The sequence below is a fragment of the Pyrgilauda ruficollis genome, unplaced genomic scaffold (genome assembly GCF_017590135.1).
Source record: "Pyrgilauda ruficollis isolate IOZ18807 unplaced genomic scaffold, ASM1759013v1 scaffold2, whole genome shotgun sequence".
NCBI classification, from domain to species: Eukaryota; Metazoa; Chordata; class Aves; order Passeriformes; family Passeridae; genus Pyrgilauda; species Pyrgilauda ruficollis.
Genome location: NW_024519206.1, coordinates 10,429,650 through 10,442,661, shown reverse-complemented (window position 1 = coordinate 10,442,661; position 13,012 = coordinate 10,429,650). Strand labels below are relative to the sequence as shown.

The 13,012-nt window shown below is 40.2% G+C and overlaps 1 protein-coding gene across 1 annotated transcript; it reads right to left on the bottom strand.

The window, feature by feature from the left end:
• Positions 1-7,147: 7,147 nt before the first annotated feature.
• IL6 (interleukin 6) lies at positions 7,148-12,394 on the bottom strand. The gene is made up of 4 exons (XM_041466808.1): positions 10,314-12,394; positions 10,105-10,218; positions 9,747-9,893; positions 7,148-7,528 (listed from the first exon to the last, which is right to left on the bottom strand). The coding sequence occupies exons 1-4, from the start codon at positions 10,569-10,571 to the stop codon at positions 7,337-7,339; spliced, it is 711 nt and encodes a 236-aa protein (XP_041322742.1). The 5' UTR covers positions 10,572-12,394; the 3' UTR covers positions 7,148-7,336.
• Between the last annotated feature and the right edge of the window lie 618 nt (positions 12,395-13,012).

Here is a 13,012-nt window from a genome sequence, read left to right as displayed (position 1 = left end):
GCAGTGATTTTATTGTATTTATTGGCCCCAAATTAGCACTGCAACAAAAGTATTCTAGATTTTGGCATGGCTTCTTTTTAACCCCACAGATTTTTCAGGCTTTTTTTACATTAATTAAATGTTTAAGAATAGGAGATTCCTCTGTTTTTAATCTGCCACAGCAATTCATGATAAAATGCTACTGTGTTCAAGGGCTCTGATTGGAGAATCAGAGAGAAATGAACCAAGGGAAAAAACTTAAAATGAAGGACAAGAATTGGAAAGAAAAAAGTGAAAATGTTTATGAGAGCTAATGCAAACGAGCATGTTCTTTAAAATTCCATTAATCATGATAACTCAGCCAAATGTCGTGGAATACTGGCATGGCTAATGCTGATAGACTGCTGACAGTGGAACAGTGCAAGGGCTGAATGCAGAACAGTGTCTCATGACCTTTTTATCCTTTTGCTAGTGCAGCCTTTCTAGTGCCTTTTCTCTTACAGTAACTTGAGACCAATGTAACTGCTAACAGTCTTGTATTATGAAAGAAATTAAATTTTTGATTATTTTATTGACTGATCCTAATGGTAATAGTAATGAAATAATCTGTTGGTACTTGGTAGTGGCTTTAATCATGATTAGGAACATTTTTCTTCTGTTGAATTTTGTGCAGTAGCCTGAGATATTCAAATACTAAGAAATACAGTATTCAGTGTGAAGTAACTTGTATTTCTTAATCAGGTTTTACATTTCTCATGGGTGTACAATACCCAAAATGCAGCAGTGGGTGGATGGACCCAAACACCTGCAGAAGTGTATTTCATGTGCCCTGTTGTGTGTCTGACATTTGGGGATGTGGTTTCTGGGTGGTAACCGCCACACGGTTGCTCTGGCTGCTTTCCAAGAATTATAGTATTTGGCAAGAGGTAGAGAAATAGGGAAGTGTTTCCTCTTTCATTAAAAGTTTTACAAAAGCAGGCATATGTCAAGCACAGGCAAGATTCTGTGACGTCTCTCTGTGATGCTGAAAGTTTTTCTTAAAAATAGTTGCATTTCAGATTTTTTGCGACTTGGCATTACTGGATAAATATTGCTTATGAAATTCTTACTTTTAGCACATTGGATAGGAAATTTTTGGTAATTCACTGCTACTGAAGTATGTTTCAGTAAAGTTATTAACATAGAAATCTTGGATTTTCAGATTGAGGGGGGGGAAAAAGTCTTTTATAGTACCTTCAAGTCAGGTTAAATTGAATGCCAGTATGCTGTATAATGTTTTTTTGTTTATGTGTCCAGACTTTCATTCCAAATAGTGTTCTTACTGAAATTAAAAGGTGAGTGAAACTTCTACTTAAATGAACAATTATATTCTTCCCTGGTGGAGAAAAAAAAAAAAAAAAGAAAAAGAAAAGAACAAGTATTAATCATTAAATCTTGGTGATTAATTGTAAGGTAGCAAAAAAAAATTGGAGGTGTAGAATTGGGATGAAGAAATCTTTGGTGTCAATGTTGTGAAGTTACTTTGCAGTTTTTGTCATTTTCACAAAATTTGGTTGTGTTTGTAAGAGCAGATTAGTGGTTTGGAAAGTTATACATTAAAGAGGATTTGGGAAGTTATACATTGGAGAGATTCCTGTGAAGAATCTTAATTTCCTTAAGTAAGGTCAGGAAGTATGCTCATTTCAGCAAGACTGGGGTTTTTTTTGGTGTTGCTAGGGAGAAGAGAGCAGGTCTAAGGAGTGGGGTGGAAGAACTCTTATGTTTGTCAATGCTGGGGACTGTAATTAGGTGTTACTAATTTCAAGTGTTCCAATCTATGATTTTGTCCTTTCTGTTTTTCTCAGTAGAACTTGAGAAAATTTTATTTTACTGTCACATGGGAGACACTTAGAAAAGAGCAAATACGAGTTTTTGCTTGACTTTTGAGCTCTGTCACGGAATCAGTGCCTTCTGCAGCCAGGTGCAGATTATTTTCTGTGATGGGGTTTGTGGTGGAGTCCTGTGAACTCTTAGTGTTGGAATAAAGCCAGTGAGCATAGTTTACTAAAAAATGGGCTCTGGCTAGCACTTGATTTGAGCTCAAGGCTACAGTTTAGATATGTGAAATAAAATCCTTGATGCCTTCCTGAGTTTGCTGGAGATTGTACTGACTTTGAGGTATCCTGTTGATTGTAGCCTGGAGATAGGGATTGTTGTTGCTTTTTACTTTGTGCCTTCAAAGTGGAGGGATGTGGAGTGTGCTTGTTGTTGCCTCGGTGTCAGGGAAATGCCACCTGTCACTGGAGCCTGTTGGACCTGGTGCCAAGCAATTGTGCAAGGGACCAAGAGGGAGTCTTGTGAGTTTGGTGGTTTTCTTGGTCTTGGTGTATGGACTGCGGGTCTCCTGCTTAGCAGGGTAGAAAAAGGATGGTGAGTTTAGTGTCTAGATCACTAAAGGAAAAAAAAACAATTGGCTTTCAGTATAATTTCATTCTTAATAATTCAATCTTTAAGAAACCTATCTGTGTGCTCCATAAACTTTTCAAGGCCTGGCCAGTTGTGAGGTAAAATTAAGGTGATCGGGAATTTGTAACAGGCTTTTAATTTTGCTACAAACTCCTGGTGTAGACACAACTGGTACAAAGTAACTGTGCTGTATCTCATAGATGAAAAACAGAGGCTGTGTGGTTTTTTTTTTTCCTTGAATGAATTCATCAGCAAAGCTCCTATTAGCTGAACTATAACATTTAGACACACTCAGTCTGCAGACTGAATCAATGTTCACAATTTTGTCACAACAGGCCCATTTTGGTGAAGTATAAAACTTGTCTTTTGCTACTTGTACGGCTGTCTTCCAAAATAGCTGTAGGTGACAAAGAGCTGCTTCAGATCTCATCTTCTTGCATTGTGTGGTAAATGAAACACACATCTAACATAATGGTTTTTATCAGGAGAATTGCTAAATCAAACTGTATATACCCTGGATGTTTTTGGAAATATTTTCTTACAGTCTTGGAATTTAAGCTATGATGATACTGATGATATTTGGAAATTAGAACTCATTACATCTGTTTTCACCACAGGAGGAGAGACCACATCCTGTTAAATGTCATATGACTTATTTATTTTTTACAAATAACGACTTAATTGCAATTTCTAAATACTTTTCCATGATGGTGTGTGATGCAATAGCCATTTTTGGTTAATCTTGTGGGTTACATACATTGTTTCTTGGTTGTGGTTATGTTAATTCAGGATTAGAGGATGGGTTAGCTGGAGGGGAATGTGTGCTGTGTGGAAAAGACTATGGCAGGGCAAATCAAATCTCAGTGTTTTGATTCCGATGGTGAAGGTATGTTTGTTTTAAACATTTTCTCAGGAATGATTTTCTCAGGAAAGAGTGAATCTTAGATTCTGGTCACTGAATAGAAATCCAGATTGCAAAATTTCTGTAGAGTGTTTTCTGATGACTGCCAAAGTCAGTCGTGAGCATATAGGAGGATTTGGTTAAATATGTTTAATTGCATATTTGATTGGTTGATTTTGCTAGTAATTGGTTGATTGGTTGATTTTGCTAGTAATTCATGGAGGTAGTACTTCAAGGTTGAAGCCTGCAGAGGTTGCATTTTTTGGGAGCAAGGAGGTAGGTAGGTTTTGTTTTTCCCCTTGTCAATAAGAGGGAAGAAATTCATTGAGAGAGGTTGGAAATTGTTATCTAATCATTTGACTTGAAAAGCAAGGACTTAGTTACAAGGTTTCTTGTTATATATATGCTCTTTTCTTTTTGCCAATGCCTTGACCATGAGGACTTCGATGTATACTACTGCATACTTATATTTCCATCATTTTTTGTTTGAAATTGAAATTGGGAAATATTATTAGTTACAAATAAGAGTGGCAATCATAGGGGGAAGTTCCCCATCAAGCTGAGCCGACCTATTGGCTCCATACTGCTGAAAAGTAATGCTGTTGCTGCGCTTTACTGGTGGTGTAACTCTTCTATCTCTTGTAGCATCAGCTGTTGATAAAATCTGTAGAGGCTCTAGAGATGCATGCAGTCTCATTCAAGTAGTTGTTCTTTGTTGTTCTTTCTGACAAAATTTAGTGTTTACACCAGTGCCGGGTAGGGAATGGTACTGCAACCTGGGAAATTGGTCAGATTGAAATGTTTTCAATTTTTTTTTTTTCCTTTAGAGTTTCTTACACAGTGAAGTATGGTTAAAAAATAGAAAAATGGTACTTCAGAGACTATCCCTTACGCCCACCCCTCCACTTTTCTATTACAGATGACTTTAATATTAGGTTTAATTCTGTCTTTTGGGTTTTTTGGGGGTTGTTTTGGATTTTTTTCTCTCTTGTCCAGCATTCTGGTGTTACAGCAACTGCTGTTGGGGATATTTTGTTTCTCATCTTAAACACTGAATATTGTGGGCTGAATACTGTGGGCTTTTCTTGCATACTGTATAATGTATGCATGCTTTTCAACATAGCTTTACCTTTTTCCTTCTTTGGGAATTTAAAATCAGGATGAAGGGAACTAGTAATCTGTGAAGCATTCCAGAATCTCAGTGTGAGGTTAACGACTAAGGCTGAATGGAAATGTGGGGAAAGGCTAGCTGGGATGTGCAGGGCGAGGCTGGTCCTGTACAGCAGCAGCCAAAATGCTGCTTTGGTGGGTAATTTCGTATTTTTTTAGGTCATTATTAGCAGGTCTTTTTTTATTGGGTTGTGTTAGTGGGGTTTTTTTTTGTTTTGTTTTGTTTTGTTTTTTTGAGTTTTCTTTGCTCAGTGAGTTGGCTGTCAGTTAGGAAGAGCTCTCTTCAATAGAAGTGTTGTGTCATTGTTGCTGAGTGTAGTTAGGGCTGCTCACTTTTTACTATTGTTCTAGGTTTTTTTATGTGTTTTTGCTGGTCTGCCAACTAAAATATATGCCTTTGTGTGTTTTACTAATGTAAAATAGCCTACACAGCGAATTAGAAAAAGAATGCGAAGTTGGTTCATTTGAGAGGCCTGGTAACACGCTTAGCAGTGTTTAGGTCTTCTCTGATTTCATCTCAATTCCCTACTGCAAATATTTGTGTGTCAGAAGCACCAGTGAGTGTTGGTTTCAGCAAGTGCTGCTGACCCTGAGAGCAGTCCCTGAAGCTGCCACTGTGACAGGAGACTGATGGCCAGCAAGGCAGCTGCTGCACTGAAGGACCCTCAGAACTGTGGAGGGGCCGCAGATGAAGTAATGGCAGCTCAGTGACACCATCAGGGATAACACTTTCCTCCAGGAAGGACTTGAAAATTGCCCTCCCCAGCCAACAAGGGGTAATCTTTGCTCATCTTTTGCACCCTAAAGTGTGGCAGCATTTACATACTGACTAGAATTGCAGACAGCCTGGGGTAGCCATCAGCTGAAGGGTGCTGGTGGAAGTGTCGGTGCTTGTCTGTCAGTTGTTGCAAGGGATTTCAGCACTCCAATTCGTACACGATTTTTAGTGTTTCAGGACATCAGTGTGAGTTTGTTAGATGCAGTGTACATAGTAAGTAATGGTGATCTCAGGCAGCCCCTCTCTACCGGGAGAAGTGAAACCAGGAAATGCCTTTCCTTTTGGTCAGCTTTTTTTTTTCCTTCTTTTTTTTTTCCCCCCTTTTTTTCTGTTCTCACAAAGTAGTTAGGTCCACTTTGGTCTTATAGCTGTTATTGGCATAATAAAGGCCGGAAGGGTCTCTAAACAAATGGTCACTAGAAGAAAATTCCTGTGAAGGTAAGCAGTGAAAAGGCCAAGCCAGGCTTTCCTATGTTTCCTGAGCATGTGCCAGGACAGTTAAAGTAGGATCTTACATGCTGTTAGAAAACCCATTCACTACAGACGTCTTTCAAGATCTCCTTGAGATCTCCTCATTCCTTCTCCAGATGTTGCTCAACTTGAGATGACAGTTTTACCATATTGGGCAAAGCAGTGGTTTGTTTTGTTTTGAGCATCTGAGATGCGAGCAGTGGGTGGACTGGTCACTGTTTTGGCATCCCCAGTGGTGGAATGCATATGTGGACAATCAGATCACTCAGAGGAAGAGGAGAGTTTACTGACATCCTTATCCACATTCCAAGGCATGCCTTTCATCTGTGCATCTTCATCACTGTGCCAGAAGGAAAAGTGAGGGTAATTAATAATCTACCATTTTTAGGGACAAAGCTTGAGGGACTTCTGCTGCCTACATCCCCTGTGTGGTCTGTGAATTCCTCTGAGTTTGGGTATAAGAGGTATCTGCACAGCTACAGTATGCAGATGATGCAGCCAAGGAAAGTTTCAGTGGTTTGGTACTCAGGCTTAATTCCTGTTCTGTTTTGGTTTTTTCTTTTTTTTTCACACAAGTATTCAAGAAAATGCATTCATGGTATGTAGCTTGTCCGTACTAGTGAAATATAAATTATAAAAGACAAATGCATGTTGCTGCATTGCTCAGCAGCAATATGTTGATTTATATTGCTTAAGGAAATAACCTAAATTTCTTTTTTTTCTATTTCTTGCAGTAGGGGCCAGAACTGTTTAACCAAACTTGGAAAATTCCCCTGGATGACAGCAATAAAACTAATCAGAGGATAGTATTCATGTCAAAGTGGTTAATGTGGTTGTCTCACCACTTTATTTATTTAAGAGATTATTTGACTTGTAAGAAGATACGTACAAACAATTTTATTGGGTGTTCCTTATTAAATATAAGGCACTTCTCCATTTGTTTCTCAGGAGCAGTGATGGATTATCTTGTTCATTCTTAAGTGCCCTTTTAAGTGCATCTGGTTCCTTCATATCCCAGTTTAAGAATTATACAGTAATCAAGTTGTCTACGTGTGTACATATGTGCTGTGTAGAGAACTGGCCTAATTATACAGAGAAGATCTTGAATATGGTTATTCTGATAATTGCAGGTATTAAAAACTGGATATATTAGAGTGCTTTAGTCTTACTTAAAATTCACAGGGGTTATACAAGCTTTTTTTAAAAATCAGCTTTTATTTGTCTTAAAAATATAAAAAAGTCATAAATACCATCTCTCAAATATATAAAAACATAAGTTATACAAAAATTTTTCTGGGTTCTGAAAATGGTTTTTTTGAATACATATTAAATAAGTTTAAATCTGAATAGTACCATTAGAAAGGAAATAAAATACATAATTTGTTTAAATTATTTCTAAATATTGACAATATAAATAAGAAATATTAAAAACTAATAAATATCTTAAATACAATAAATAAGTTCCTAGAAGGAAATGGGAATGTATATAGATGCAAACCATTGTTACTATTTCTAGTTCTTAAAACAGAACAACACTGTTATCTGCCACCTGACAGATTTGTAACAAAAGGATTGTGCCTGAACTAAAACATTCAAACACTGAAACTCCTGGTGTTTTTCAAATAGCGCACGGCCCTCACTGTCTTCTCCATAAATGAAGTAAAATCTCGGAGGATGAGATGGATGGTGATTTTCTCTGTCCAGGCCTTAGTGGACTTCAGCTTTGTGCGGAGGGATTCCTGGGTAGCTGCATCTGGGATGATCACTTCTTCGGGATTGATCACCTGTGAGAAAGACGATATTGGGGGCCTTGGTTAAAGCACTGTCACTGAGCCTGTTGGAGAGCATCCATCCGTTTGTATTTTCCCAACCTGCTGCTTATCCACTTTCTCTGTACTGCAGACACCAGCCCTCCCTGGGACCCGTGCTTTCCTCCAGCCCTGTTTCTGTGGAGAGGTGTGAGGAATGCTGTTGCCTGCTATGACTCCTGCGTAGGAATCTGGGCTATGGTGTTATGGTTTGAGTGCAGCCTCTGGCATGGTGGTCCAGCAGGCTCTGAGCAGATCACTACACCCCTCCTGCTCTTTGGCAGTCACGTGGTTGGTTAGGTAGGGAGATGCTGATCATGGTTTGTCTTAACCTGCACTGCTCCGTTGTGAGTCATAAATTAATTGACATTGGAGTATTCTCACATTTTGTAACAGATTAACAAGTTTCCAAAGATGTCAGGCTTGTTTAGCTGCTTAATTCTTACTTTCCAGGCATTTAGTCACATGTGAGACTAAGTGCCACCACTTTCACTGATGTGTGAGAGCATAACTACAAGATGAGTAAGAGTTATTTATCTAATGAGTTATTTATCTAATGCTGACTCACAGCACTGTGCACCCACTACCTAAAGGCCTTTGAAGAACTTGTCCCAAGAAGTGGGACTTCTGAAAATGGAAGTCAGATACCCAAATAATGGAGCTGTTTTAAGTGATTTGGAGTCCAAAATTCTAGCAAGTATCTGCCTAATCCTGTGTTTAGGATCCCTCCTACCCTTTAACAAGTGGCAAAAGGATGCAAACCTCCTTCTGGAACATCTTTTTTGTGAGATATAAGAGAAATATTCTTCCTATCCAGACTGCTTGGGAGTGTGTTCTGGTCACATTCGCTTTTCCTGGTATGCCCAGCTCCTTTTTGTACTCTGTTAAAGTTTGTATCTGGATATCCAGACATGGTATCATGCTGGTGGATCTATTTAACCACAAGTGATGGATTCTAGCTTTGCTGTCCTTGCCTTAAATAGCAGATTTTTCTCTCACAAAGAAAAATTTACATTGTGAAGATCAAGGCCTTTTCTCAAAAACCCCACAGTTTCTACAGGTGCAATTTTTGCTTTTGATCACTGTGTTTAATTCTGCCTCTTTTGATTATCTTGGTAAAAAAAAAAAAAAAAAAAAAAAAAAATTCCAAAGCCCTAAACCCAACAAACCTAGTCTCTCTCAGTTATGAAACAAACTTTCTGCAAACTCATGTATCACAAGCTGGAAGTCAGTAATCAGTTGCTGTCTTATGACAGGACTATTATTCTCAGCTAGCACAGTGTGAAAAAAAGCAGTTCAGCTTCCTTTCACATAAAGAATGATGGGCATAAGTAAATATGTTAGGAAAAGTATAGCAAACACACAATACACAATAGGCTTTTCACATGCCAAAAATTGCCTGGGAGGAAATAATGCCCCAAGACTTCTGCCTTAATCAGGCAAATGCTATCCCCAAAGACAAAAGGAAGTGTTCATATTAAGGATTATTAAAATGAGCAAGAACTGCAGTAATTAAGTAAAATTTTAAACTGTGATCTTTCAAAGCTCTCCAAAACATGAAAAGTGTCTGCCAGAAATTAATACCATTTTAGTTTACCAAATCAAGAGAGAAATTGGTATTTTTATGAAAAAAGATTTTTTTTTGCAAGAAAAATGTGTTTTTCACTAGGGAGCTATCTGGTATATTGACAGCAATATCTCAATATACCATACAGCTTGACTTAAAAGTTTGGTTTGGAGAGTTTTAAAAATGAATAATACTGTAAAAATACACTTGGCTTTTTCTTTTTTTTTTAATGTGGGCTTGAAAAAAAAGTTGCTCACTTCTACTTCTCAATGGGTTCCAACATTAGTGCAGGCTGAATTGCAGTTCTGCAATTATAAACAAGCTGAGAAATCTTACTTCTATCAGCCAGTTTCGTATATTTGTTCTTAACAATGATGCATTTAGGTGGTTTGGAAAGTATAACCAACAATAGAAATTAGGAAGAAGAGTTGTTTCTTTAAGAAAAGAAAGCAAAACTTTGTAAAACCTCTAAGTCATAAGGGTAAGATCTGAGCATAAGGAACTGGTACCTGTTTTTTCAAGGAACTGAAACATAGCATCCTCTGTTTCATATAGCATCTTCTATTTCTGACTTCACATCAGCATTAAGCCACAAAAATCATCAGAGGAAATTTAAAACCAACTCACCATCTGTCTTATGGTACGTGCCAGGTGCTCTGTACTATAGGATAGCGATTCAACGTTTTGGTTTTCACTAATAAAAGTTTCTTGTATGTATTTGAGGTATGTCTGAAATGTATAAAGTCCACTGGAGATTTTTCTCAAGCATTTATCCTGAAATGAGAGAAAGGTGAGAAAGTCACTTAAGAGTTCAAAAGTGCCTTGATCTCAATGCTGTGTGCAGATTAGCAGATGATGCTCTTATAGTGTGGAGGTCTGGCTAGAGCTGGTACAAATCTTTACGTCAACTTCCCCAGTTCTTTTGAGCAGGCAAAACCTGCCCCGGGAATACAGGATTAGATGGAAAAGGAGAGCTGTTCCTTGCCTCATTAAAGCCGGCGAGCAGACACCCATCTTCCTCCGTCACCTTGGGGAGGTTGAGGTTGTTGTGGAGGAGCATTTCCATGCTATTCTGGCAGACGGTAAACTTCTCGCACATCTGGGGAGAGACACGGAGAGATTTGGTCGCACCTTGTCAGGAGGCAGCCGCGGCCGGGCCGGGCGTGTGCGAGCCCGCGGAGCGGCCGTACCCACCTCGTCCTGCAGCTGTGCCGCCCGGTCGTGCAGCAGCCGCGCCAGCCGCAGGCTGTCGGGCAGCGCCGCCCGCCGCGCCGCCGCCTCGTCCAGCTCGGCCTCCCCCGAGGAGTCTGCGTTGGGCAGCGGGGCGGCGGCGGCCCGCGGCACCAGCAGCAGCAGCAGCAGCGGCGGCAGCAGCAGCGCGGCGCGGAGGGCGGGCGGCCGGCGGCGGCCGGCGCGGGCACGGTCGCAGCCACAGTCCCGGGGAAACTTCATGGTGCGGCTTCTTCTCGGCTCCGGCCCTGGCCCCTTCTCGTCGGCGAGGCTGGCGGGTTGAATGAGCTCCGGGCATCCCTGAACGTGTATTTATTGAGGGGGCTTCGAGATTATTCATGGCTTTGGGAAAATCCGGCATGAGAACACGGGGGGGTGTGTGCTCTCGGAGCGTGCCCGGCTTGACAGGGCTGCTCGAGAGCCGGGATTGTGAAACGGGCCGGGGGGGGCAGCCGAAAGCGGCCGGTGGGAACATGAAGTAATCGTGCTCCGTAACTCCTTGAGGTCCGGGCTGCCCCCCGCCGCACCGCCGGCTCACCTGCCCCGCGGGGTCCCGGCCGGGGCGGGAGCCCCCCGGGCCGGCTTTCCTCGGAGCCTGCCAGCTCCAGCCGCACAAAAACTCCTGGAAATTATACATGCATACCTGCCTATATACACGCATACTTTATATATGTGACACGCTTCCGTGTGTTTTAATCTTCTAACGTGGTTTAATGTTTTATGGATTTCGTATGGTGTATATTTATCTCTGTATTTTAGCTATTTTTATTTTCTATATGTGTGAAACTAAACGCCCCGTTTTAGGTGCTGGGTAGTACAAGTCGAAAGTTGCCTCTTTCTGAGTGAACTACTTGTGAGTAGGATGAAATACATCAAATGCTTTAAATGGACCAAAGCCAGCTCCTACGGGAGGGTGGCTGCAGGAAATGCCACGAAGTTCCCTGTTATCTGCTGCCTTATCTCTTTCTGCCTACCTGGTAGCTGTTGCAGGAATTTTAACCTTTCAGAGGGACTCTTCACCCAGGGCAAGTGTGCCTGTTGGGATCAATCTTGTAGAATGCAGGCTGAGTCAAACTGTTTAAGGCGTGCTGACATTGAACTTGTGGAATGTCTTGAACTGATCTTGGCCAAATTGCCTTTTTTTTTTTGGTGTATGTTTTCTCACAAAAGGAAGACCAGAGTCTGCATTGGGAACTCCTAACAGGAGAGTACAGAGTTGGGAGAACAGAACATGTGGCATAAGAGAGGTGTTAGAGACAATACAGAAACTGAAAAATGCCCTAGATACTTCATTTTCTAAGCACAGCCTGAAAATAGAGCCTCAGGAAAGAAGCAGAGTACTACTGGTTTTTATTTAATGTCTTTTTCTGTCAGTGGCAGAAAAGCTGTTGCGGTAATTTTGCCCAGTGGAGAGGTATTAGAGCTGGAACGCAAGTGTTCAACAGCAGCAATCCACCTCTGCCCAGGTCCCTGAGTGCAGCAGGGGGGATATTGCCAGAACAGTATTTGCTGTAATGTCAGGTCTGTGGCATTAGGCATAGAAGAAAGCATGCCACCGGCAGTACGTTTGACTATTATCAATGAAAAGATCCAACTGAAATGTGTTAAAGGATTAAAACAGCCAGGCCAGATGAGCTCAAAGCCTGGTATTTGCTTTTGGATAACCATCAGAGGCAGATACATCAGGGAGGGAAGTCCTGCCTACCTCTTTTTCCACTTGCGATAGCACATGGATGTACGTCTCAGGGATTTCCTTCCGCTGCCAGGCGACTCATAGGCTGTTCCCTGCAGACAGTCAAACTTTTCCTTTACCTAACCTAAGTGAAAATACTATTCTTAAAATGATGAAAACTTGGTAAAAGGTTGTATTTCCTTAATAATATCTTTTCAGCAAGCATTTTGTAATTTAGTCTTCTCTGTAGCTCTGTAATTCTTAATTTTGTAAACTTATTTTATTAATTTCTCATTGTATTGTGAAAGTCTCTATTCCTTAGAAATTTTTAGAGAACATTTTTGTGCTGGTCACTGTTATAAAGTCTTGCTGATGTATGTAGTTGCATCTGCAGAGTGAAATAAAAGCAAGTTTCAACTGTTCCTCATCTAAAAGTCTCTAAGCCTTCAGTTACTGTTTTCTCATTTTGGGGTTTTGTTTACTTTTTTTTATATGAATGTCCATGTGACTTTTCAGAAGTACAAAGTATACTTACATGCTCCAGTGAAAGGTGCTCATTAATGCCTTAGAAACTCCATTTGATAATCTAGGACAAAGCATAGCATTCAAAGGAAGAAGGAACTGGAATTTGTACAATAGCGTTAGAATACTTCTATTGCTTTGGACAGTTTCTTACAGAAAATCACTTATTTAATTGGTGCTGTACATAGAAGAAATACTTTTGCTCTGATCTATCTGTAATAATGGTTAAATTTTGGGGAGGGTTTAAAGGAGATCCACACTGTATTACTAATTAGTTGGCACTGTACTACACTGAATTACACTGATTCATCAGTAGTCACATTGTTCAAAATTTAATAAGCTTTGAAAAAACAGCACTTGCTCATGAGTTACCTACAGATCAGGAGATCCTGGTACTTAAAATGTAGGAGTATTATAACTGAGACTCTGAGGCATAGTTTCTAGATGCCAAGGAATTTCTTTCCTGCAT